At 46.8% G+C, this 26,291-nt stretch overlaps 1 protein-coding gene across 4 annotated transcripts; it reads left to right on the top strand.

The window, feature by feature from the left end:
* Positions 1 to 26,291, top strand: LOC118077245 (urea transporter 1). Of its 4 annotated transcripts, none has more exons than XM_035100769.2 (10): positions 1 to 216; positions 7,016 to 7,195; positions 8,068 to 8,200; positions 11,022 to 11,211; positions 12,580 to 12,708; positions 15,602 to 15,794; positions 20,808 to 20,955; positions 21,426 to 21,560; positions 23,776 to 23,825; positions 24,969 to 26,291. In XM_035100769.2, the coding sequence occupies exons 1-10, from the start codon at positions 70 to 72 to the stop codon at positions 25,149 to 25,151; spliced, it is 1,488 nt and encodes a 495-aa protein (XP_034956660.2). In that variant the 5' UTR covers positions 1 to 69; the 3' UTR covers positions 25,152 to 26,291. The 4 variants fall into 4 exon arrangements, with proteins under 4 accessions (XP_034956660.2, XP_034956659.2, XP_034956663.2 ...); XM_035100768.2 differs by having other exon boundaries at positions 8,065 to 8,200; XM_035100772.2 differs by lacking the exon at positions 7,016 to 7,195 and having other exon boundaries at positions 5 to 216.

The raw sequence follows: 26,291 nt of genomic DNA, 5'->3' as shown, positions 1-26,291 counted from the left end.
CTCTCCTCCTAAGACCACCTGGGAGAGAGCCAGGTGTATGTGTGGAATGGGAGGAGAACGGCTGCCAGGATGACTTATGGTATGCTTGGAGTTGCTGTGGGCTATATAAAGCGATGCAATACAGGCAGCTTCCCACTATCGCTGTCTCTGCACGCTCTCTGCAAAGCGATAAAACTTGGCAGAGAAGGAGGCTTCCTGGCTAGGCGGCTGCTCAAGGTAAGAAGAGATGACTTCTTTGCTTGTTTAAGGCAGTGTGGAAATGCTAGGGTGCCTGGCATGCTCAGATGCGGAAGAGGATAAGATGCTTGCGCTTTTTAGCAGTCGGATTCCAAAGGGGGGATTTCAACAGGTGTAAGTTGGCAGTTGTAATCCTCCCCCCTTTCTTTTCTTTTCTTTTCTTTTTTGCATTTCAGCATCCTAACAATGCACTTTCCTGGCTTGGGGCTCTCTGAAGTATCTGATTCTACTGCTTATCACACCTTCCTGGAAAAGGCTTTCTTTAAAAAATAAAAAACAATCCAGAAGGAAATAAAGCGAACTACTGTAGAATGCAACTGTGCAACTCCTAAGAATGTACACCGTTAGGCAGTGATTCAGTGGGACACATGAGTTAAGATGCGCCAGCGCAGGCTCAGGCTGCAACCCTATATGCCCACTTACTTGACAGTAGGGATTGTGGTGAAATTCAATATGCTTTGCATTTTTTCGAAACAAGATGCGAACCAAAACGGAGCTGTCCTTCGAGATCTGCCCTTCTCTGAATTTTGCAATGCAGCGCTTACCCAGACACATGTGCTAGGGCAAGGTCTGCCTAATCAGGCATCGATTAATGAAAATAGCACACCATAATGCATTGCATATGTGGAAATTGCTTTGTGCAAATGTGTACTTTAAGGGGAATAGCCTGAAAAAAATTAAGAGAAATACTAATGTATTTTCATGACAATTTTTTTTAAAAAAAAAAATACGAATTGTCATGGAAATGTGGAGAACTTGAATGCAAGTCTGGAAAAATGAGAAACCAGAACGGAAAGATTCTCACATCCTTGCCTAGGCCCATTAAACTCAATTGGTTGCAAACTTTACTCAGAGCACTCGTTGAATTGAATGAACATAATGAAGTTAGCTCCACAAATTTCCCTGGAAAAGACCCTGATGTTGGGAAAGATTGAGGGCACTAGGAGAAGGGGATGACAGAGGACAAGATGGTTGGACATGAGTTTGACCAAACTGCGGGAGGCAGTGGAAGACAGGAGTGCCTGGCGTGCTATGGTCCATGGGGTCACGAAGAGTTGGACACAACTAAACAACAACCATTTCAATGGGTCTACTCTGCATAAAACTTAATTCCAATGATATGCATATAGGCTTGCACTGTAAACCAATCCTAATTCTACAGCAACCACTTGTGGCAGGTGTTTTTGTTGCTTTACAGCGTCCCACCATCAGACTGACCGTGACTGCAATCCTTAGGCACACTGACTTGGGAGTAAACCCCCATTGAACTTAGTGGGATCTATTTCTGAGTAAACATGTTCTGGCTTGCTCTGCGCATCTTGCTTATCTGGCTTCTTGCTGTCTGTTAAAAGCGTCCCCGACAAAAGTACAACCAGCAGGAAGAGATAAGAGGCAGGGACAGACAGCAAGTGCTTTGAAATTAAGACGAGTCTCCGGAAGCCTTGTGCTTTTTATTCATGCTTAATCCTTACCGATGGGCAGTTTGCTTGTTCCGAAGACATTCGTGCTGACAAAATTGGGGAGAGTTCATCCTAGTAGCAGAAATGGATTATTGACTTGTCAAGAGGTGTGGAACCAATTGTCAAATTTCTTGGGCTAGTGGGATAGATGTTTAATGGATCTCAGCAGACTGGTGTTGGTTTGTGCCCTCTGGGCATCTAGCTACTTAAGCAGCTCCCTACTAGAAGATTAAAAGCGGCAAATCCACGAGGAACGTAATTCGTACAGAGCTAGTTCTGAGATCTGCTTCCCAGAAATCGGCATTCTTGATAGATAATAGGTTCAGCAGCTTGACTCGAACCAGGGTGAGCGCAAGACATTTTTCTGCATCAAGTGCAGCAATTGATGGTCTTGCCCACCTCCAGCCCCCACAAACCAGGATGCAGAATATGAACCCCGGCTAAGTTATTTTGGCAGCTGAGGCAGAAGATCCCACAAGCGCGTCTCTCACTGGCAATGCAAACACTGATCGTAATGAATTTGTGGCCCTTTCATAACACCCAAAATCAGCTTCCTCAGTCTGCCTAATAGTACGGCTGGCCCTATATTACCAAACTTGGTTGTCACTTCTCCACAACCCTAGATAATGGGTTATAAAACCCAACTGTCATTAACCATCTCACTAGGAAATGAAATTTCAGACTCGGGAAGCAAAGCAGGCATTTTCCGATTGTTGTTTGGGGCTCAAGGTGAATTTTGAGGGTTGGAACACAAAATGAAACAACAACAACACACACACACACACACACACAGAGAGAGAGAGAGAGAGAGAGAGAGAGAGAGAGAGAGAGAGAGAGAGACAGCTTCTTGACAATGTTTTTAGTAGTCCAGGATTGATGTTACACTGCAATTCAGAGCAGCCTTCTGGGAGAAGAAATCGGCACCCCTCCATTTGCCTCTTGTTCCGTGTTGTTGTTTTTAAGCCTTGAGATTTTACATTGCTGTGTGTCTGAAAAGCAGGCTGTAAATAAAATAAAATAATATAATAAAATGGAATAGGGGGTTGCTAGCCCAATAAGTCAAGGGGAACACTGTTGAATATTGCACTCCCGCCTTCAGATTGTACTTCAGTCCCCCCACCGCCCAGTTGTTGGCATCCGTCTGACTCGAGAGACAATGGAGTGCACCTCTGGGGGTGAAGTCAAACCACTGGAGAATCACAGCACCTGTTGTGGCTGCAGAGGCTGGTAACTCACAACTGCTGCTTGTGACTGCTACCGGTAACTGTGTGGCCTGATGAGTGAGATAATCTGGGGTGATTCTGCCTTGCATCGAGGGGACTGGGTTCTATTTACAATTCTGTGCTCAAACCAAGGAGATCTTGTCAGAATCAGGCCTGTGATCTGAGAAGTAGCAAGGACTTTCCTCCTGCATAATATTATTTCGCCATATCTTTACAACTGCATGTGAATCATTATTATTATTGCTTTTTGTCAATCTGTCAGAACCAGTGCAATAATAAAGCTACAGGCTTCTAGAGAGTTGCTACAGCTCTGTACTGCAGTAACCCCTTTCTTCCCACTGGAGCCTTTCCAACATTTCAGTCCTGTGGGCACTTAAGGGGGTGAGGGGACCTGAGAGCCTCGGTGGGAGGGGGGGCACAGTTCAAAATACCAGCATGCCAAAAAGAGAAAAGAGGAGTGAACAAATGTAAACTTTGCTCTTGGGTAAACCAAACAGCACCACTGAGTAAGTCAACACACATCGCAGGCAAAGAAAGAAAGAAAACTCACACTTCCCTTACCCAGGTGAAAATGTACTCCTAACCTTAGCAGCAAAGAATACCTATGTAAACTGCAAAGCACGATCTGAACACCACGTTCTTTCCAAAAGCACGTTCTCAGTCCTCTGTCTCGACTCTGCAAGTGGTTACTAGTTTTTTGTTCAAGGCTTGGGGGAAAGGCACTCTGCACATGCTGGGTTTCCCTCTGAATATTCCTGCTTTTCAGCGAACAGAAAGAAAAGTGCTGGGTTTTCTGTGAAGGCATTTTTCCCCAAGAACGTTTGTGAGAATCCTATTCCTTCATCCCCCTGTGAACAAAGATGGCCATTTTGCCTTCTGCTCCCTGAATATTTTCAACCAGTTTTTGTGTGTTGCCTGCCATTTCTACCTGCAGTTCCCTGATGCAACCACTAGGGCTTGAGCCTTATGGAGGATGCAAAATGGCGGCCAGGTTGCAACACAGGAGCTTGTGGTTGCTGGGCTGGTGCTGGCGGGGAGCTAGGCTGCTCCCAACACTTATGGGGGCCTGCCTCCAAGAAATGGCTGGATAATTTCTTCTCCCTTTCCTCCAGAGAATGGTCACCCCACTTTTGATACCCTTCAGAGTGGGGAATTTGGGGGAAGCCATTTAAAAGTTCTCCTTGCCCTGTTTCTACTCCATCCTCTTCTCCCCGCCATATCATATCTTGCAGAAACATGATGAACTGATAGACCACAAGCTATTTCCAACTCAAATCACTCACAACTTTTTCTGATCCCTATTGTGTGCATTAGGGCCATATCTCTCTCTCTCTCTCTCTCTCTCTCTCTCTCTCTCTCTCTCTCTCTCATATCAGGGATGGCTAACCCATGACCCTCTCCAGATGTTTTTGGACTTCCATTCCCATCAGCCTCTGCCAGCATGATCAATGGCCAGCGCTGCTGGGAGCTGAAGTTCAGCAACGTCTTGAAAGCCACTTCTTCCCTACTCGTGTTGCCGATGGTGCTGAGTAAAGCAGTAAACCCACGCAGGTAATGAATGATGACAATGATGAAGGATAAGAGCTTCCAAAGCAAAGTGGGTGCTACTTGGGAACACGTAAGCCCCAAACCATTGCTTTCAGAAATCAAGACTACAGCAGCATGAAAAACTGGAGCAGCATAAAATATTCTGGTTAGCTGCAGCCAAGAACACAAGCACTCCAGTAGGAAGGCATTAATGCTGTGGAACATTTTGTTGTAGGTCCAACTTGTTTCAACCTACCACTGAGAGGAGAAGCAAATTAAGGCTGGCGTCCTGTACCCAGTTCTCTGAGAATGAGGCCCATTAAACTCAGCAGGACTTTTGAGTAAAAAAAAAAAACCAGGACTTTTGAGTAGTAGTATAGGATTGTGCTATGATTGTTTCCAACTTAAGTGGTACAGTAAAGTATAGTGCCAGGTATTTCAGTGGAGGAATAGTGGTGGTCCCATCATTTACTGCTCCCTCTTCCTTTTGTAGTAGATAAGTACAGTTAGTGCTATGCTGAAATCTGTCCTCTGATTTCTCCAGAGTTTTCCCCTCAGAGTAAAAGTCTTCCCTTTTTCTGTCTCATTCTGATGGCACTTCAGAATTTCTTTAGCATGCAGTTATGAGCTTGTTTTCTTGTTGAGAGGCGAGGTCTGTGTATCTCTCTTTAAGGTAAAGGTAAAGGGACCCCTGACCATTAGGTCCAGTCGTGACCGACTCTGGGGTTGCGGTGCTCATCTCACATTATTGGCCGAGGGAGCCGGCGTATAGCTTCCAGGTCATGTGTCCAGCATGACAAAGCCACTTCTGGCGAACCAGAGCGGCACACGGAAACGCAGTTTACCTTCCCGCTGTAGCGGTTCCTATTTATCTACTTGCATTTTGACATGCTTTCGAACTGCAGGAGCTGGGACCGAGCAACGGGAGCTCACCCCGTCACAGGGATTCAAACTGCTGACCTTCTGATCAGCAAGCCCTAGGCTCAGTGGTTTAACCCACAGCGCCACCTGGGTCCCTGTATCTCTCTTTATTTCCTATTAAACATTTCTCTAGCATTCTGCAGCCTCCCCGACTGTCTATACTTCCTGGTTTGAATAAGCCCCTTGGAAGGAGTGACCTTTTGATATCTTACTCAAGCCTTTGATTGATCTGTGGGCACCCAGGAAGGCTGCAGAGTGCAAACCACTGGCGAGATAATTTGTAGAAAAGGAAGGAAAGATTCAAAGTGTTGGTGCTGACCTTTAAAGCCCTAAACAGCCTCAGCCCATTATACCTGAAGGAGCGTCTCCACCCCCATCATTCAGCCTGGACACTGAGGTCCAGCTCTGAGGGCCTTCTGGTGGTTCCCTCCCTGTGAGAAGTGGGGTTACAGGGAACCAGGCAGAGGGCCTTCTCGGTAGTGACACCCGCCCTGTGGAACGCCCTCCCATCCGATGTCAAGGAAATAAACAACTACAGTGGTACTTCGGGTTACGAACTTATTTTGTTCCGGAGGTCCGTTCTTAACCCAAAAACGTTCTTAACCTGAGGCGCGCTTTCACTAATGGGGCCTCCCGTTGCTGCACTGCCGCCGCGCGATTTCCGTTCTCATCCTGGGGCAAAGTTCTCAACCCAAGGTACTACTTCTGGGTTAGCAGAGTTTGTAACCCGAAGCGTTTGTAACCCGAAGCGCTTGTAACCCAAGGTACCACTGTATCTGGCTTTTAGAAGATATCTGAAGGCAGCCCTGTTTTTAATGTCTGATGTTTCATTGTGTTTTAATTCTGTTGGGAGCCACCCAGAGTGTCTGGGGAAACCCAGTCAGATGGGCAAGGTATAAATAAGAAAATATTATTATTATTATTATTATTATTATTATTATTATTATTATTATACTCACAAGCACCCTTTGGTCACCTCAAAAGGAAGGTAAGCACAACCAAAAACCTGGATGAGAATTTTGTCGAATTTTCACCATCCCTTTGATAATTTTTGAATGCAATTTGTATTCTCATTAATTGATGGCAAATAGCAAAAATTCAGGAGAAACAGTAGTGGATGGTGGGGTAGGATGACAGTACTTACCTAACCTTCTGGCAGTGGAGTTGCTGCTGCTTACCAGAGGGAAGTGAGAGGGTCTAGGTGGTGGTGACACTGATGCTGTGGAAACGCACCAGCAAGAACACTCTGCCAGCGCAATTGCACAGCGCTGACCTTCCTGCTACTTTGCTCCTTCCACTCTCCCTCCCAATAAGCAGCAGGGACTCTGCTGCCAGGAAGTCAAGTAAGCATTGTTGTCCCACCATCCACTACAGCACAGAGCCTTTCAGCAGTTGTGTTGCAAATGCAAAACCTCCAGGTGATAAGCACTTGCGGAAGCGATACCAACAAAAGATGACATTCCACCTGCATTGTGCATCTCATTCAACAAAGGCCAGCACAGTAGTCATGAGAGATGTAATCTAACAAGGGCAGAATGAGGGCACCCGACCAGGCGCCTATAAAACAATAAACTTCTTGCCAAGGCAGAGAATGGGTTCATTTACTGACTTCCTTCTCCCTGCCCTTTATCACACATGCCATGCTAGGGAGAGATGGATGGATGTTCTCTCGCCGACATTTCCGGGCACTCCGCCATTCTAGTCCCAACAAACACATCCCCAGATGGACACAAGCCTTATGACTCTGAATTTAAGAGCCAGCGCTGCCCAGCTTATGCCCACGACCCCTCTCAAAGCATGCCACTACTGGAGAGGCTGCAAGGCCAGGTAGGCATACTTTGAACATGGCCGGCATCTACAGCATCAGGTTCAGATGTCAGCTTGGTGGAAGGCCTAGTGGGTGGATCTGATTATTCCTGAACCCCTTTTGTTTTTCATGTTCTGGCAGAATTAGTTGGACCACGACTCCTGTCATTGCTGGTCATTGGCCTTGCTGGCTGAGGCTGATGGGACTTGGGAGGGCATGATGTTGGCTGTCCCTGTGGATTTCACTGGAGTACCTTTGGACCAGCTGCTTCTCCCCGGCCAGCTTTTCTCTGAATTGCTTCTAGTCCTAACATGGAAACAGAGGTGTCAGGAATGAGCCAGCTCCTAGTGAAACTCTACAGCCTGCTGCAGAACAAGGAGAGTTAGATCTGCAGCAGACTGAACAGTGCCCAGTGCAACTCCCATGGGCACTGGAATGCTGCTTGCCAAGGGAGCAACTGAGAGCGGGCTGGAACACAGGCAAAGCTCTCTGGAAGATCAGTTAGGCGCGAACAGGCAAGGAGATAGTTTGTCAGAACAGGAAGAGATTGGAGCTAAGCCAATCAGTCCCAAAAGCAGGCGAATGGGAGGGTTGTTAGACTGGGAGCAAAACAAGAGACATAAAAGTCGTAAGTTCAATATCTTCTGTAGATCCTGGAAGGACTTTTTAGAAGGGTCATCTTGAGTAATGATGCCAGAGGCTTTGTTAGAGTCATCCGGAGCTATCTGGTTTTTGTTTTTGTTTTTGCAATAAATCCTCCTTTTTAATTAGCTACGCTTACTGTGTTATCAAGCTGGGAACCTGGACTCTTGACAGGAGGAGCACATCAACTTGGGAGATAGTAATGATCACAGTGTGAAGTCCTGTGTATTGTCGCTTTTGTTCCCAGCAGGGTCTGAACAACGCAATGGAAATGGAAGACACTGGAGAAAAGTCTAGCAAAATGCAACCCCAGATGGGGAAAATCTGCAGAGCCCTGAGCTACATCACGGGGGACATGAAGGCGTTGGGAGACTGGCTGAAAGGTAAGCACATAGCAGATGATGCATCGATGAGAACCAGAATGATGCAACATTGCTTTTGGACCTGGAGACCTTTGCTTGAGTGCCTGCTCATCTTCAAAGCTTCTCCTGTACCAACAGCACAATCCTGGGCAGCCTGTTGTCGTCCAGGTGATGATGGACTACAACTTTCATTATCTCTCAACACTGCGGCTCAGGACACGTTTCCCAAGTCCAAGAAGAACATAATGTGGAAGATGCCTGCTGGATTAGACCAATGGTCCATTCTAGTCCAGTGTTGCAGCCTAGGTGGTGCCATCAAAGCATGAAGCTCAGTCCACTAGTTCTGCAGAGGAAGAATTGGGTGGGAACAGGAAGTAAGGCAGCAGAGCTCAGCAGCCAGGAGACTCAGGTTCAAAACATCCCTGGTCACTCCTCACTGAGGGCCTCCCAAAATCCTGGAGCCTATCCTGCTAGGTCTGGTGCTGTCCTCTCTTTTACCCCATGCACATATCACGATATGTTTATCCCTGAATTTCCTTTGTTTGAGATCCACTCCGCCACCCTGCTCCCAGACCATCGGTTTATCTTGCCCAAATTCCAACACAAAGTTTTAAGGTATACACATGGAACGGGTGTGTCGCAATCCCAGCACAAGCTGGCAGGGATACACTCACGCCATCTGCCATCTTAGATGTAAGCAACATAAATAAGCTAGGGTTTTTTTTAATCTCCGGCATGAACTCTGTCAGCAGTTCACGAGCTACTCAGTCAGCTCCCCAACTGCAAAACAGTGTGGTTTATTTTATTTTATTTTTACAAACAATAATAAACGTGTGTCATATTTTACAACTCTGTCAGTGGTAAGGGCCCTACCAGATGCTGCTGGGAATATGCGCGTTGGAAACTGTCCCAGATCTTAAACTTTCAAACAACGGTAACAAAGACCTACTGGAGTGAGCTAAGATGTGACAATTTGCGCCCCAAAATCTGCCTCTATGTGCATTTTGACAATGCATGGTCAGTGAATGTTTAAATACTCGTCCAATGCTTGCTAAGTATTCAGGATCCAGTGAGTGCACCTAATAAAATGTCCTGCAGAACCTAGATCAAACTGTGGGTTCATCTATCTCAGCATTGCGGGTGGCGCTGTGGTCTAAACCACTGAGCCTCTTGGGCTTGCCGATCAGAAGGTTGGCGGCTTGAATCCCCGCGACGGGGTGAGCTCCCGTTGCTCTGTCCCAGCTCCTGCCAACCTAGCAGTTCGAAAGCACACCAATGCGAGTAGATAAATAGATGCCGCTGTGGCGGGAAGATAAACGGCATTTCCGTGCGCTCTGGTTTCCGTCACGGTGTTCCATTGCGCCAGAAGCGGTTTAGTCCTGCTGGCCCCATTACCCACAAAGCTGTCTGTGGACAAACGCTGGCTCCCTCAGCCTGAAAGCGAGATGAGCGCTGCAACCCCATAGTCGCCTTTGACTGGACTTAACCGTCCAGGGGTCCTTTACCTTTACCTTTTTACAATGACTGGCGGCAGTTGCTCTCCAAGATTTCAGGCCGCGTTCTCTCCTGACCCCCATGGATAGGATGGGGAATGAATCTGGGACCTTCTGCATACACAGCAGATGTGCTTCTGCCGAGCTACAGCTCTTCCACGAGGGCTGTGCAATGCAGCCCTTTTGCTCAGCAGAGGATCATGGCCAGTGCACATTGATCTTGGTTGAAAGTGTGCGGTTTTTTGCTTTTCCTCCAGAGACATACCTGCCAAGTCCCTGCCTGAGAAATAAGGGACTGGACCGGAAGTAGCAGACCGGAAGTAGCGCTGCCGCCATTTTGGAGCTGGGTGGAGCATGCTCAGAAGCGACTTTTGATGCTGCTCTGCCCTGTTCCAAAATGGCCGTCACGCCAGAAGTCGCGCTGCAGCCATTTTGGAACTGGGCAGAGCAGCATCAAAAGTCGCTTCTGAGCATGCTCCGCCCAGTTCCAAAATGGCCGCTGCGCCAGAATAAACCGGGGGGAAACGGAAAAAAATCAGTTTATTCGGCTGGGAACAGCTGGAAAAACGGGGGTTTCCCGGGGAATACGGGAGACATGGCAGCTATGTCCAGAGATGGTCAAGGCAGTGTACACAGCATTCCCAGGTGGTCACTTATCCAGGCCCAGCCCTTTTTAAGCATCAGCAAAGTTACTGTGTCATGTGCCTTGGGTGGCTTTGAAAGAGGATTGGACAAATTTATGGAACATAAGGCTATCAGTGGCTCGCCTCTGCCTCCACGGTCGGAGGCAGCCATGCTTCCAGTTGTTGGAAACTGCAAGAGGGGAGGGTGCATACCCTCCAACATTTCTGGGCAGCTTCCAACATATACAAAAACATAATAAAACATTAAACATAAACAACTTCCCTATACAGGGCTGCCTTCTGATGCCTTCCAAAGGTTGTATAGTTAGTTATCTCCTTGACTTGGGAGGTTGGATAACTCCATACCCTCCAACATTTCTCTGATTAAAATAGGGACATCCTAAGGGAAAATGGGACATTCCGGGATCAAATCAGAAACTGGGATGGCTTCTGTAAATCTGGGGCTGTCCCTGGAAAATAGGAAAACTTTTAGGGTCTGAGGGTGTTCTTGTGCTAGGGCCATGTTTGAGATGCATCTGGCTGGCCACTGTGAGAACAAGAGGCTGGACTAGATGGGCCATTGGCCTGATCCAGCAAAGGTTCTTCTTATCTTCTGCCTCTCCCTTTGGACCCCTCCCTCATCATCTTGTGTGTGAGCCTTTAGTCGTGTTTTCAGCCACCATCTTTTTGGCACTTAGGGGCTCCAATGGGGACATTCTCTTTCAGATAAGCCTCTGGTGTTTCAGTTTGTCGACTGGGTCCTGCGTGGCGTCTCTCAGGTGATGTTTGTCAGCAACCCACTCAGTGGTCTGATCATGATAGCCGGATTCCTCGTCCAGAGCCCTTGGATCACACTGACATGTTGCATTGGAGTCATTGTCTCAACATTAACAGCACTGATCCTGTGCCAGGAGAGGTAGGTTTGCCCTTGAATTATTCTTTCATGCCTCAAATCCCTTCTCTTATACATGCTTATACATACATATATTTAGGCACCAGGCAAAAGCATTCCTCTTCTCCCAAGCCTTTGGCCAATTAAATAATCTGTGGCCTTTTAAACTGGGAGTGTTGTTGTTTTTATTTGTCATTATGGTGTGCATTTTTGTGTTTTTGTGTTGTAAACAGTCCTGTGATCCTCGGATGAAGGGCGATATAGAAATTTAAATTTATTATTATTATTATTATTATTATTATTATTATTATTATTATTAGGCTACTGGGCTTATTGGCAGCTCCACAAATATCCTATGTTCTGCAATACATGAGCATGACATTTTGGACACAGAAAGTTCTGTGAGCAGAATTATACTGTTTAGCAGAGGGGAATAATAAGTGAGAGCAATCTAATCTGAAAATACTCTGTGATCATCTATACCAGGCATCCCCAAACTGCGGGCCTCCAGATGTTTTGGCCTACAACTCCCATGATCCCTAGCTAACAGGACCAGTGGTCAGGGAAGATGGGAATTGTAGTCCCAAAACATCTGGAGGGCCGAAGTTTGGGGATGCCTGATCTATAGGGATCCACTAAATATTCCCCCACTTTTGATTTACAAGTTGGAGGAAGCATTCCATTGGTGTAGAAATGTTTACAAAAACATTCATGGGGGAAAAGTACTTTTATCCCAACCCTGTTTACTGCCATATTCCTACCCACACCAGCCCCGTCTCAGTCACTTCAGCTTCCTGGATTAGTCACATGGATGGCCCCAGCCAATCAGGAACAGCATGGTGCATAGGATGTGCTACATGGACAATAAGATTTGTAGACTTCAGGGAAAGGGGAACTTTTTCAGCCCGAGGGCCACATTCCATTCTGGGCAATCTTCTGGGGGCCACATGCCTGTGGTGAGCAGGAGCAGAGGCAAAACTGGACCGAGCAGCGGGTGTAAATTTCCTGTGTGTGCAGTTGGCTAGTTTCTACAAACCCTCACGCATCCCTCTTTGCTCTTCATGTACTCAAGGAAGAGGCATTATCAGAGTTGAGGGGCATTTTCCAACCAGGCAAAAACACGTGGAGTGCAAAGCAGGGCCCCTGAGGGGGGGTCACCTCGGAAGAGGGGGTGTGGTCAGGGATCATCCCTTCCTTGCCAGCAACCCACAGAGACCCTCAACTATTAGGCAAGGGCAGTCACTGTCCGTTATCACTCTTGGTCACAGCCTGGGGCAGAGGCAAAGATCTTCTGCAGTCATCAAGACTGCTCCTCAGACTCTCAGCTTCAGCAGCGACTGTGGACAAGGATACAGTTGTGAGCATTTCCGACCTCTTTTGCTCCTCACGCAGGTCAGCCATTGCTGCAGGACTCTACGGCTACAATGGCGTGCTGGTAGGGATGCTCATGGCTGTGTTTTCGGACAAGGGTGAATATTACTGGTGGCTTTTGCTTCCTGTTGCTCTCATGTCCATGACGTGGTAAGTATTTTGAGTTCCAAGTGTGCATTTTTGTGTGTGTATGCTTTTCCACTTTGTTCCCCTCTCACCGTCGGGTCATAAGGTGCATTTATATTCTACAACAAGGGTAGCCAACCTGGTGCCCTCCAGATATAGCTGGACTACAACTCCTTTCAGCCCGAAGCATGGAGCATGTTGGCTGCAGCTGATGGGTGCTGGAATCCAGTATCTGGATTGGATTCAGATATTGTGTGATGGGTGCTGGAATCCAATACAGTGGTACCTCTAGTTACGAACTTAATTCGTTCCGGAGGTCCGTTCTTAACCTGAAACTGTTCTTAACTAGAGGCGTGCTTTCGCTAATGGGGCCTCTTGCTGCTGCTGCGCTACCAGCACACAATTTCTGTTCTCATCCTGGAGCAAGGTTCTCAACTCGAGGTAACTCTTCCAGGTTAGCGGAGTTTGTAACCTGAACCGTTTGTAACTCGTTTGTAACCGTTTGTAACTCGAGGTACCACTGTATCTGGATTGGCAGCATGTTGGTGGGGGGGAATTGGTCTTCCTTCCTTCCTTCCTTCCTTCCTTCCTTCCTTCCTTCCTTCCTTCCTTCCTTCCCTGGAACCATAGAAGCTACCCCCACATTAGGGTCCCAATCCAGATTCTCCCCACCTCCTAATATCTGGCCTTTCAGGACATCTTTGGGAGAAGAAAATACTAAGGAATAAACCCTTCACAAATCCATAGTGACAAACCCTAAGACTGTCAGGTGGCTCCTTGCATGCCTCCTTCCTCAACTCCAGCAGCCAAAGTGGCGCCAAACATATTACTCTGCTTTCTTTTGGTCCACATCAGTGAGGCTGAGAAGGGGGTCTTGTCATCAACAATGCAGGAGGTAGCAGTTATGAATTACCAGTCTTTGCAATCCCAGCAATTGCTGCTATCCTCCAGCGGTTTGACTTCACCCCCAGAGGCACACTCCATTATCTCTCGAGACAGAGGGATGCCAAAAAGAACCGGCTCCTTCTATGACCCAGAAAGCCAATGGTATAACTTTTGTTATACCATTAATTAAGCTTGCAATAGGTTTTTGCATAAACCACAGATGACAATGCACTCGTGTTGATATTTGGTGTGGGTTTCTTAAAAAAAAACCCAAACAAAATCCTTCACCTAAAGGCACACATGCAGAGCTAATGTATTATGTGGTTTCATCCTAAGTCGGTAATTGAGTCTGGGTTTTACAGGTCTTGTCTAACTACAGTGGTGCCTCGGTTTACAAACTTAATCCGTTCCGGAAGTCCGTTCTTAAACTGATGCACGCTTTCCCTAATGAGGCCTCCTGCCGCTGGTGCCTTTCCACCATTCAGATTCCATTCTTAGACCGAAATAAAGTTCTCAAACCGGGACACTATTTCCGGTTTTGTGGAGTTTGTGTATTGTGTATCACTTTGAGAAATACGAACCAGTAATGCCAATACAAAACAAAACAAAAATGCCAAAGTGATAAAACTTCTCCCTTGGGCTCTGAGGTCTGGGGTCACTTGCAAAAAACTAAAACAAAAAAAACCCAGTTACTGAGCATGCATTCCAATCTGTTTCCAAAAAGGGGAGCACACTGGCTCTCTGCTGAGCACACATTCTGGTCAGTTTGTGGAGAGGTTTGACAAAGGGCTCATCCCCACCAAATTTCCTCCTCACTTTCTAGCCACCCGTTTGTGCTTTTCCAGTCTGTGTGCAAGCACATTTTTCTTCCCTGCCACTGTCCCTGCAAAAGCCCACTCTTTTAGACGCAGATAGTATATGAATAAATGCAACACCGTTTGGAATCCATTCATAAAAAGTGTAAAACTGTTGGAGAGTTGCAGCGCCTGCTGTGGCTGTAGAGACTGAGATGGGAGAGACCTGTTTTGTTGCAGCTGGGGCAAATGAAGGAGTCCAGTGGTGTTGCTGCAGGTGCACCATGGCATTTCGTCTCTCTGTTCCTCCTCTGGTCACAGCTATGGATGCACGACTTGACTGCTTGTCTCCAAGCACTGCGGTCATCTGCAAGAGATTCTCCCGTGGCTGGGTTGATGTTGTCAGCCTTCATGTCACGTTTGCAGACACCTTTGCAAGGCAAGAGTTGGTCTGCCAATGGGCCCGGTGCAAATCCATATACTACACTAAAACGTGCTTTAAAATGCATATACAGTGGTACCTCGGGTTACAGATACTTTAGGTTACAGATGCTTCAGGTTACAGAGTCTGCTAAGCCAGAAATAGTACCTCGGGTTAAGAACTTTGCTTCAGGATGAAAACAGAAATTGCACCATGGCAGCAGGAGGCCCCGTTAGCTAAAGTGGAGCTTCAGGTTAACAACAGTTTCAGGTTAAGAACGGACCTCCAGAACGAATTAAGTTCTTAACCAGAACTTTTGGTTCTCAAACACCTTGGTTCTCAAACAAATCGGCTCCCAAACGCCGCAACCCAGAAGTTAAGTGTTCTGGTTTGCGAACGTTTTTCAGAAGCTGAACGTCCAATGTGGCTTCTGCTTGAGTGCAGGAAGCTCCTGCAGCCAATCAGAAGCTACGCTTTGGTTTTCGAAAAGTTCCAGGAGTCGAACAGACTCCCCGAACGGATTAAGTTTGAAAACCAAGGTACCACTGTAATACTGAAAGTAACATTAAAAATGCATTACATTCGTGGAAACTGCTTTGCAAAAACATGCATGCAAAAAATTGCATGGGACATCCTGTTGTGCAAGTGCAAATCACCGCTGGCAGGACCTCTTAGATGACTCCCACCCAATATTACTAACTCTGCATCTATACATATAAGTTAGCAGAAACACGTTTTAATGCAAGACTGTGCCCCCCTTAGCTCTGTTGTGTTTCGTCTCTGTGTACAGTGTCGCTCTTTTGTTCTTCTCTTCTAGTCCTCTTTTCACGAGTGCCTTAGCCTCGATCTTCAGCAAGTGGGACCTGCCGGTTTTCACGCTGCCCTTCAACCTGGCTCTGAGCATGTTCGTGGCCGCCACTGGCCACCACAACCCCTTCTTCCCCTCGACGCTCATTCAACCCGTGACCTCGGTGCCCAACATAACGTGGTGGGAGGCCGAAGCATCTTTGGTAAGGGCCGTTTCAAATGCTCGCATCCCTCAGCCAAGGGAATTCATACTGGTGGGGAGGGTGGCCCTCTGAATGAGGGAACAGGGGATGGAAACAAACCACTTTCAGACAAAGGATTGCAGGGCCCGATTCCTGCATTTATTACCCTTTACATTCTGGTTGCTTCTATACTGGGCTGAGCACAATGGGGCAAGACAATTGCAAAACATCAAGCTTGGATCATGCCTTGAGTCACGGACTCTGGGCAATGAATCCAGTGAAAATCATTCTCTATTTTTTTAAATATTTTAAAAAAATGTGGATGAAACTGATTAGCAGGTAATGGATAGTCTTTTAAGAAAGCATCATGACACAATAAATAATCAATGTGTAACAATTGTACTGGAGGTAAAAATTTCACCCAAACACATTTCACCTTTCATGCCTTCCTCATTGGCCCTAATTGGGTGCATGCATGTATATAAATAAGCATCAAATAACGAATACAGTTTTTAATATGTTGATTACATGACTCGGGGTTTCATCCTGGCTTGTGGTTTCACAGTGCTTCTATACTGGGGCCCAAGTATGTAAAAAGATTGCCTCCCCCAGTATCAACCGCCTCAGGCCCAATGGCTCTCAGGGTGGTGATATTGCGGCGTGTTGCCTAAATGGTGCTTCTTGGTAGTGGCCCCGTGCTTCTGCAATCCCCTCCCTGGTGGTGTCCATCTACTTCCCCCCCCCCCCCGCTCTTAATATTTCAGTAGCTTTTTTAAATGTTCCTGTTCACCCACCCATGTGGTGGCTGAAATATAATCATTATCATCATCATCATCATCATCATCATCATTATTAATTATTATTATTATTATTATTATAAATTTATATACCACCCTTCATCCGAAGAACATGGGGTGGTTTACAACATAAAAAGACCAAATACATCCCAAGCAGGCTCCCCTCCCCCACTCCTCCATTTGTGGGTGCTGTGTGTGAGCAGTTGTCTGTGTACAATGCCCAACACCAGATTTGCCTTGGCAAGCCACAAACAGTGCTGAATTCCCAAATAGGCAGAGTAGGCACTGATCTGTGGGCCCCACATTTGGGGGGGGGGGCTGCGACAATGGATCAAAATATTATTCATGTGATCTAGCCTTCTTAGTTCAATGTGAGGCGGGGCCCTGATATTTCAACTGACTTGGGGCCTCCACAGGGTTTAATCTGGCACGGGTCATGAAAGCCAACTGGAAGTAGTGGCGGCAAACCTTGCGCTGATTTTAAGCAGTTTCCTTTGCCCCCTAACCCACAAAGCGGCTGTTTGTGGGTTTGGTTTACGTGACAACCCCAGGTCCATAGGAAAAACACCCGGCTGGTAAAGTTGTGCATATGATTTTATTGTGGCAATCGACTTTTATATGCGCCGCGAACTAACTCCCCTCACTGCCTAATTGGGCCCAATCGACACGTTATGGCATCCAGGTGATCTTTCCAACTTCCAAACATCTCGGAGACTTTGGTCTCTTGTTGGCACGAGGGCAAATAAACAGCCCAACATGATCAGGTGGAAAAGGGGCAGCGCCAGGCTTCCTGAGAACAGATCCAAGCTCAGCAGACAACCTAGTGGATGGCCTTAGCTATAACCACTTTAGCTTCAGTTGGTCGCCCGTTGAATAATTACACAAAGAGTATCCAGACACTGGAGGGACCTGTCAGGAGTAAGCATGCACCACTGGTACCAAACCATATGGGAAACAGCCCTTCTAGAAAAATAAACCAACAAACTGTAACTAGGATGGGGACAAATAAAAGAGGACATTTTCACCCCGGTGTGGCTCCCCTTTGTTACATACGCAGCGCAACAAGACAACAACAGGAATCCACCGACAGCATATGCATCAATATGGCTAAATTGACCCAACAATTCTCTCTCACACACAAACAAAACCCACTGCAGTCAACTATAGGCAACCAACCCTGTGCGCCAATCTCTCTCTCCGCCAACAAAAACGAATGAATGAATAGAGATAGGGCCGACCCATGTGTACACTATGTAGAAGAATAAAAGTTTGCTGCCCTCCTTCTCCCTCCCCACTTCTCTTCTCCCCCAACTTTATATGGTATATAACAGTCATGTCCAACAGGTAGATCGTGATCTACCAGTAGAACACTGGACGTCTGCGGTAGATCACTGGTAGATCATTGGCTCCCCCCAAAGAAGCTGCACAACTGTGGCTCCCCTAAAAATAGCTCAACATTTTACCTCCTCCCTGAAAAAACTCAACAACTTTGACCTGAACCCCAAAAAGGGGGTAGATCACTGCCAGTTTTTAACTCTGCGAGTAGATCGCAGTCTCTTGGGAGTTGGCCACCCCTGGTCTATAACATTAGCGTCTCACATCAAATATGAATGATCTGTAGAAAACTCTATGAATTGAAAGCAGAGGTGCCTTATGTGTTTTTGTAACCAAGAAAATATTTACCGTAATAGAAACATTTTTTAAAAAAACAAATAAGTGAATAACTCACACAGCATCAGTGAAAGTAAGAGAATCAAATTTCTCTCGCGCTCAAAGCATAGAGAAGAATTTTCTCCACCAAAAAGTACGTTGGAGGGAGGGAAGGAGAATGTCTTTCTTTTGTGTTTTTTCTTCAAATGATCCTCTGGATTTTAACCCCAATTGTCCTAACGGTGTTCTTCATACGCCCATCACTCCCCATCATTATCTCTTCTAACCTGAAAGTTAGATTCAAGATCATATTGATTCAGGGCCACACACCCGGCCCCTCAATCGCTCGCTCAGTTAGCTATAAAGAAATATTTGGGATATGCACAGAATTGTACGTTCGTGAGCCGCATTCCTGAAAACCGTCAAGACTCTGTTGACGTGAGCAGCGCTGTGTCCCGCAAACACAGTGGAAAAGTACAGCTTGGGGCCTCCGTTGGCAAATGGGTTTTTGGCATTGAGACCAGTCACCTCCAGCTTCCATGGAGGGGAGACGTATTATGTGAGATTAACAGGTTATTAGAAATTTTTTCTTATTCTTATCTCCGCGAGAGACTTCAAAAAGCGTGTGCCAGCAGCGTCATTTAGTGAAACGCTCCCCTATGACTTAGCCAAAGCAATAATGAGTTTTCTGCTGTCAAGCTGAAGCAGACTCCTGCGTTGGGCATTTAATTTAATTTCAAAGGAGGCCTTTGTTTCAGCGGCCGGCTCATCACAGTTCAGATTCATAACATTCTCTGCCTGACATTAGCTGCTTGTTTGAAAGGAAGGAAGGGCGCATACCAGCTCAGGGGTTGAGAGTTCAGCTCACAAAAGCCCAGTTTATATGTCCCTGGAACAGAAGCAAACTTCATTCAACTGGAGGGGGAGCAGTAATGGTGTCCCTCCCCTCCCCTTAGCAGATAGTGTCACGTCTTAAGATGGGAGCTCCATGTTGATGGCTAGCTATCCACTCCGTGCAGGTGGATGAAATTCCTTTCAGGAGAAGGAGGGATTTAATGAATGGAATGTCCTTGCAAAATCCTCACCACAGAGATGGGGAACTTGGGACCCTCCAGAGGGCCGGCCCACCAATGAGGCAAGGTGGCATGGCCCCCTCAGGCGGCAGGATCCACCGGGGTGGCAGATCACTTCTTTTCCCCTTTGTTCCTGATACCATTTTGTGATCTGCCTCAGGTGCCAAAACATCTTGGGACAACTCTGCTCCAGATGTTGCTGGACACCAACTCCCATCAACCCCAGAGTGACGGGGGCTGAAGATCAGCAACAGCTGGAAGCCACAGTGTCCATCACCGAGGAGAGGTGATGGGCTGACAAGGGGAAGCCAGTATGTCTGGGTTCCTCAGGTAGCAAGGTAGTCTGGATGGCACCCTTGAGCAACAGTGTTGGATATTCCAAGCTAGCTGTGGAAACAGAGCATTGGTTATCATTCATTCATGGTGATTTGTGTTTATAATGCTAATAGGTCGGTCACATGCCACGCCCTTTCAATACTCTTCATGTCTGCAAAAGTTCTGGTGTGGTCAAACTGCTTCACTTTCAATCAGAGCATCTCCTGTAGTGTCCTGCTGAAACCTCATAACCTTTTTCATAGAATCACAGATTTGTAGAGCTGGAGGGGACCGCGAAGGATCATCTAGTCCCAACCCACTTCAACACAGGAAACTTTTGATTGAACTCACAACCCTGAGATTAAGAGTCTCATGCTCTACAGACTGACCTATCGCAAATATTCTGGTTTGGTTCCCCCCCCCCCACACACACACACTTTTGTTGAGCTATAGTCCCTATGGCAGGCATAGGCAAACTCGGCCCTCCAGATGTTTTGAGACTACCATTCCCATCATCGCTGACCACTGGTCCTGTTTGCTAGTGATATGATGGGAGTTGTAGTCCCAAAACATCTGGAGGGTCGAATTCGCCTATGCCTGCCCTAAGGAGAGCAATAATGTGGTAGCATGAGAAAAAACATCACAGAAACAAGCAGAATAACAAGCAGAATAAACCCATCACCCATACACTACTATTGCGCCAGTATCATGTTGCAGAATGCACGTGCAAGAAAACACCAGTCCAGAGGGACTTTACGATGCCAGAGCCTGGTTTCTGAGAGCCCCAGTAAGAGACTCGTAAATGAGAATGTAAGAAGAGCCTGCTGGATCAGGCCAAGGACCCATCTAGTCCAGCATTTATTTCTCACAATGGCCAACCAGATCCCTATGGGACCCACCTACACACACACACACACACACAGAGTGCCCTAAATAAAGCTTGCACTCTGCAAGCATAGATACATGTTCCTTGATGACGTAATCCAGGAATCGAACACACCCAGATTTTAAAACTATTGACGGCTGAGAATATATACCAGAAATGGTATATTTTATCACTATCCTATGCTGTCATAAATTCCCTGAATCATTTTAGAGTATGATGGGAGACTGGATTCTGGGTCCTTATTAATATGGGGGCATTAGTATGGAAGACCATGATCATACAACCTTGAAACCTGATATATCTTTTCCCACAGATTTTGCAGTCTGTCCCAGTGGGAGTTGGGCAAGTGTACGGCTGTGATAACCCTTGGACCGGAGGCATTATCATGGTGGCTCTGTTCATTTCCTCCCCACTCATCTTCACCCATGCTGTGATTGGCTCGGCAGTCGGGGTGCCTGCAGGTATGAGAATGCCCTAGGCAGCCAGCACTGGCTTAAACCATTATCCTAAGTACTCCATCCTATAGATATCCAGCCAAACTGGGGTTACAACTGAGATGTTAGTATCTGGCTGGCTTGCCAGATAAAACCAACGAACCATGCTTAGGGTCTAAAGAGGGAAGAACTTGCCTCTTGGTGAAATGGGGGGCGGGGGCTTGGCAATGGATATCCTTGCATGTCAAATTCCCTCTTGAGATCCTAGGGTAGAAGGTTTCTAGAGATTGTGTGGACCTAATCACCCAGTTCACTATTGTTTCATGGGTATCAAGGCGGGAAAACACTTGGCCCTCCAGAGGGAGCAGGACACTATCTCCCATCATCCCATCGGATGGGCCAAATTTTAGTTCAGCAACATCTGGAGGGCCAAAGGTGCCTCGCCCTGCCTTCAGCCCAGGAGTGACATGTCTTCTTTTCACCTGTCTTCTTTGCAGCCCTGAGCCTAGCCACACCTTTTAACAATATTTACGCCGGCTTGTGGAATTACAACAGCTGCCTCTCCTGCATCGCAATCGGGGGCATGTTCTACGCCCTCACCTGGCAGACCTTCCTTCTTGCACTTGCTTGTGGTAGGTGCCCAGTTTCATCCCTATTATGCTCGCACAACCCATAGGAAACTGTCAAAGCATTTGTCCCTGTTGCCCAGTATTGCCTCCTCTGATTGGTAGCATCTCTCCAGAGTCTCAAGCAGAGAGAGCTCATTTCCCATCACTCGCTCCCTGAAGATGCCAGGGATTGAACGCGGGAATTTCTCTTGGGTTTTAAAAAAATATACATTAACTTAGTTTATAGCAGAATTTAAAGCTTGGAAGCTGGGTCTACCCATTTCCTCTGCCACCCATTCTGTCTCATTCTCACATCATTAGCATTACTTAAGTTTTTAAAAGGGGAAATAGAGGGGTTCCCATTGGAATAGAAATATAAGTTCTTTCCTTACACTTTCTTCACATTTACAAAAATGGCTTTGGATTCCTACATGGTGGGAGCTCATTTTCCATGGCTCCATCATGCAGGAGAGAGAAAGAACCATAGAGTATATTTTCCCCTCACTAGCTGTTAGTCTCAACCCTGCCCTCTACTGACCGGAGGAATGCATGCAAGGTTGCTCATACCCAACACTTCCTGCACACAGAGCATCCTTTGCTCTGCCATTGGCCAAGGGTCCCTCCCTAGTGAGTGTGAGATAAGGAACAAAATCAGAGCAGCATTCAAAAGTTCCATTTGACTCATGGCGGAATCACTAGGCCAGACTCAGCTGTGCCCGTCCTTTCTTTTGATTTTTGAAAAATGCGTTTTTACACATGTAGACAGTTCTGAGGTAGATGGGCCAGTGGTCTGCACTCAGCTTCTTTATGTTGTCAGAGTCTTTGTTATAAGAATTCAATGGGGGCATAAATAAAATGTGCATTCATAATTGCACAAATGCACATACGTAAGTGCATAAAGCACATGTCTCAAGAAGAGCAATGCAGCATTCATGTTTAGCCCCTAGTCAACCTCAGAGACCCCCTCAAGTCACATAGCAGGAAATGTCCACAAACTGGTTTGACAAGTTAAATCATAGCTGCCAAGTCTCCCGTTTTTCGCGGGAAACCCCCGGATTTTAAAAAATCCCGGAAATCCCCCGGATTTCCTACATGCCAGTGAGGCTCCATTTTGGGTGCCGCTCGAGGGTGGCGGCTGTGGTGAGAGACTCTTCTGGTCTCCCCCTTTTCTAACAGGGCAGTTTTGCGGCCCCCCGGAGGGGTGACGGCGGTGGCGGTGGGAAACCCTGCGGCCGCTGCCTGCTCCCCTTGAGATATGGCGGGCTCAGAGGCCGTTCCCGCTTTCACTGGTGCTCTGCCATGGGGGGCGGCGATGGCAGGAGGCCCACTGGCTGTTTCCCGCTAACCGCAGAGGGTGGCGTGGCCGTTTCTCCTCCCCCCGCGCCCCTTTGAGACGCCACTTCCTGCAGCCTTCCCCTTCCCCTGCCAGCTCCGCGGCCACTGGGGGGCTGGCGATGGGGGGGGGTCTGCCCATGTCTGGGCACCGGAAATTGGGCGGAGCGGCACCGGAAGTCACTTCTACGCATGTCTGGACATGCGTGGAAGCGACTTCCGGTGCCGCGCCGCTGCTGATCCCGCATTTTTCAGTGGGAGACTTGGCAGCTATGAGTTAAATGGCCTAGCTAACCTGTCAAGAGAGCAGAAATCTTTGTATGAATAGCACAGGGCCTTGACAATGAATGCTGCAGTCAAGATATTCACCCATTCAAAAATTGTCTCAGACAGGCCAGGTAGGGCAATCATCAGATGTTGTCAGGCATCTTGACTTACAGACTCGTAAATATTTTGGAGAAACGGGAGCTCTGAGCATGATCCAATTTACATGCACATCCCATTTTGTGATGTACCTGTGACATTTGGGGGGGGGGCAGTCTTTCTGTTACAGGGGCAGTCACTATCCAAGGGTTTTAAAATATGTTCTGGGCTCCTCGGCATCACCCTCCTTGCAAACAGGGGGTGGGGGAGACTTTGTTGCAACAGGCATGCAATAAAGATCAACAGTCTTTCTCCTTTGGTTGCTTCCATTTGTTTTCTCTGGCCGATGAGCAAACCCTGGTGGGAGTTGGGCTGTGAAAACCAAGCCCAATTTTCTCATAGCATTGTGAACCCTTTCCCCTTAAAAACAAAGGAAGCCGTTCTCCCCGCAAACTCCCTGCCCTGCTCCATTTCAGAATTTGCCATATATATTAGTCTAATTTGCTTCTCCTTTGTCTCCCCCCTCTTGCCTCTTTTTTTCCAGCCCTGTTTACTGCCTACTCAGGAGGAGCACTGGGCCATATGTTTTCCGTGGTGAGTTTTGCAGGCTTTAAGGGGTTGAATTCATCATTAAGTGTTCAGAGTCGCTTTCTTAGTGATAAGGTCACCATCCCCTTAAGAGTGCTGGGAGGGTAAATAGCAGGGAGGTGGCTGCATTCCCCCCCTCCCTTTTTTTTTAAAAAAAAATGGAGGCACACAAAAAGGAGCTTGTTGGTCTTGGCTCCTGACTCTGGGAGATTTAAAGGGGGGATAAAAAAAGTAAAGTTGCTATTCTACAGCACTCCTGTCTTCTTGCAATTATTCATTATTTAGAAAATGTGTAAACCGTTGGATCAAAAGGTTTTACAGCCAGTATACGAATAAAATTGGAATCCACTGTCCAGAACACACATACATAAGGTCGTCATCATTAAAATTCAAAATCAATACACCTTTTAAAACAGATACAGGCAAACAAATATTATGCCTGATGGCATACATTGTTCCCTGCCACCTGCATAACCCCACTGTTTCATTTTGGGGTTTCTCCTGACAACCAAGGAAACCCCTGAAATGAAATTAGATGAAATGAAATGAGAAGAGACCACAGAATAGTAAAGAGATGCCATGGAGAAAATCCTCTGTTGCTTACTTTATCATGTTGCCTTTTCTCTTTGAATACCTGTTGCCTGTTCAAAGCCAGAGCAAATGAACAAACCAATCTAAGATGCATAAAAAAGCACCCATGATAAGTATTTCCAAAATCTGCCATTGGCTAATATATTTTGGGGGGGGGGACCAAACCAAATGTCACGAACTACTGAGAAAGCTGTAGAGTTCTACAGAACTCTTCATTTGGCCAGATCCTGCAACGGCCTTTCCCAGCCTCAGTTGTGATCGGACAGTAGCTTCCATCTTCCCTGAACACAGGAGTTCGAGTTCCTCCAAGTACCATGTTGGAGGAAGGTTGTGTTTGACAAAGCAACAAGCGGAAGTGGGCAGATGGACTGAACAAATAAGGAGCAAAACAAGTTGGGGGTGTTACAGCCCATGGGGTTCTGCATAAAGGTCCAAAAAGGAAATGGGAGACTGGGTTAGTCTCTTCTAGGTGCAATGAGTACCAAGTTTACACACTTAGGAATCTGGGATACAGAAGCAATGACTGATCCCCATTTCTGAACCCCTCTTCTCCTTCAGTTCGGAATGCCTTTGGGAACATGGCCGTTCTGTTTATCTTCGCTCACTTTCCTGCTCTTAACTACCACCAACGATGCCATCTACAAACTTCCTCTCTCCAAAGTCTCCTACCCAGAAGCCAACCGGGCCTATTACTTGACCAGAAATGACGGACAAAGCGCCAAGTCCACCTGCGACGTGTGACAGGCTAAGCCTCGTGCATCTTCCTGTCCGTAGTGGTGCCTCGACTTCCCAAGGAAGATAAACAGCTCAGAAGGAAAACAAAGCTGTTGATGGAGCTCTTCATCCATTTTAAGTCGCAAATAACTTCACCCAGATCAGCAAGTCTCGGAATTCTCTTCGTATGCCAGTCAGAAGTGAGCAGAATATCCTGTTTGTTTGGAAAGGGGTGTGACCTTGATGGAACAAATGAGGGCTGTGATCTGTGGTGGCCAACTGCAGGTCCACTGGCTGGAGCAATATGAGCCGATACCACCAACATATGTGCGTGTGTATATATATATATATAATCACAGTGTGGTTTTTTAAACAATGCTATACAGTGTCACTTGTAAGGAATAGGAAGAAAACTTTATTGTGTGCAACGGTGCAATATTATACGCAAGTTACATTCACAGGACTTTAGCGCTGGATGGCACCAACTTTATTATGGAGACTGAGCACTCACCTGGGGGCCAGTTCATATGAAAAAGAGACATATTGAAGACCCAGACTACTTTCGGGAACAGAATGGCTCCTGGGAAAAGAGGCTTTGGTGATTTTTAATTAGATGATATTGAATCAAGAAGACCTACCGTAACTTGAGAGGACAAAGCAAGCAATGGGAGAGGTGGATGTTTGGGGATAGCATGTTTGTATTAATTATATGCAATGGGAGTGTCCGATTACAGGTAGCAGAAGAGATGTGGGCTAACCATACTTGCATAGTCTGTGTCACCTTGCTGGAATCCCCATGGTTGACTGGTGGGTTTTTAATTTGCAAACTGAGAGCGCATACTCCAGATCACTGGACAGGTAAGGCAAAACTAATCTGTGTTAAGCGCTCCTGAATATGCATGCTTGTTTAATGGCATTGGAAGTGTCTTCTTGGTGGATCAGACCAATATCCTAGGCAAGAACTGCAGCAGCCAGAAGGCACTCAAGTATTCTGCCTCCTGTGCAGAATGGGGCTGGTGAGAGTTGGAATCCAGTATCTGGAAGACCACAGGTTCCCAGGTTCAATCCCTGGCATTTCCAGGTAGGGCCCGGGAGAGACCCCAGTCTTAAAAAAAAAAAAAAATCCTGGAGAACTGCTTCTAGTCAATACTGAGCTAGTTAGACCAA

Source organism: Zootoca vivipara, chromosome 11, assembly GCF_963506605.1.
Source record: "Zootoca vivipara chromosome 11, rZooViv1.1, whole genome shotgun sequence".
NCBI classification, from domain to species: domain Eukaryota; kingdom Metazoa; phylum Chordata; class Lepidosauria; order Squamata; family Lacertidae; genus Zootoca; species Zootoca vivipara.
The sequence above is the reverse complement of the archived record's forward strand: the minus strand, read 5'-3'. Positions and strand labels throughout refer to the sequence as shown.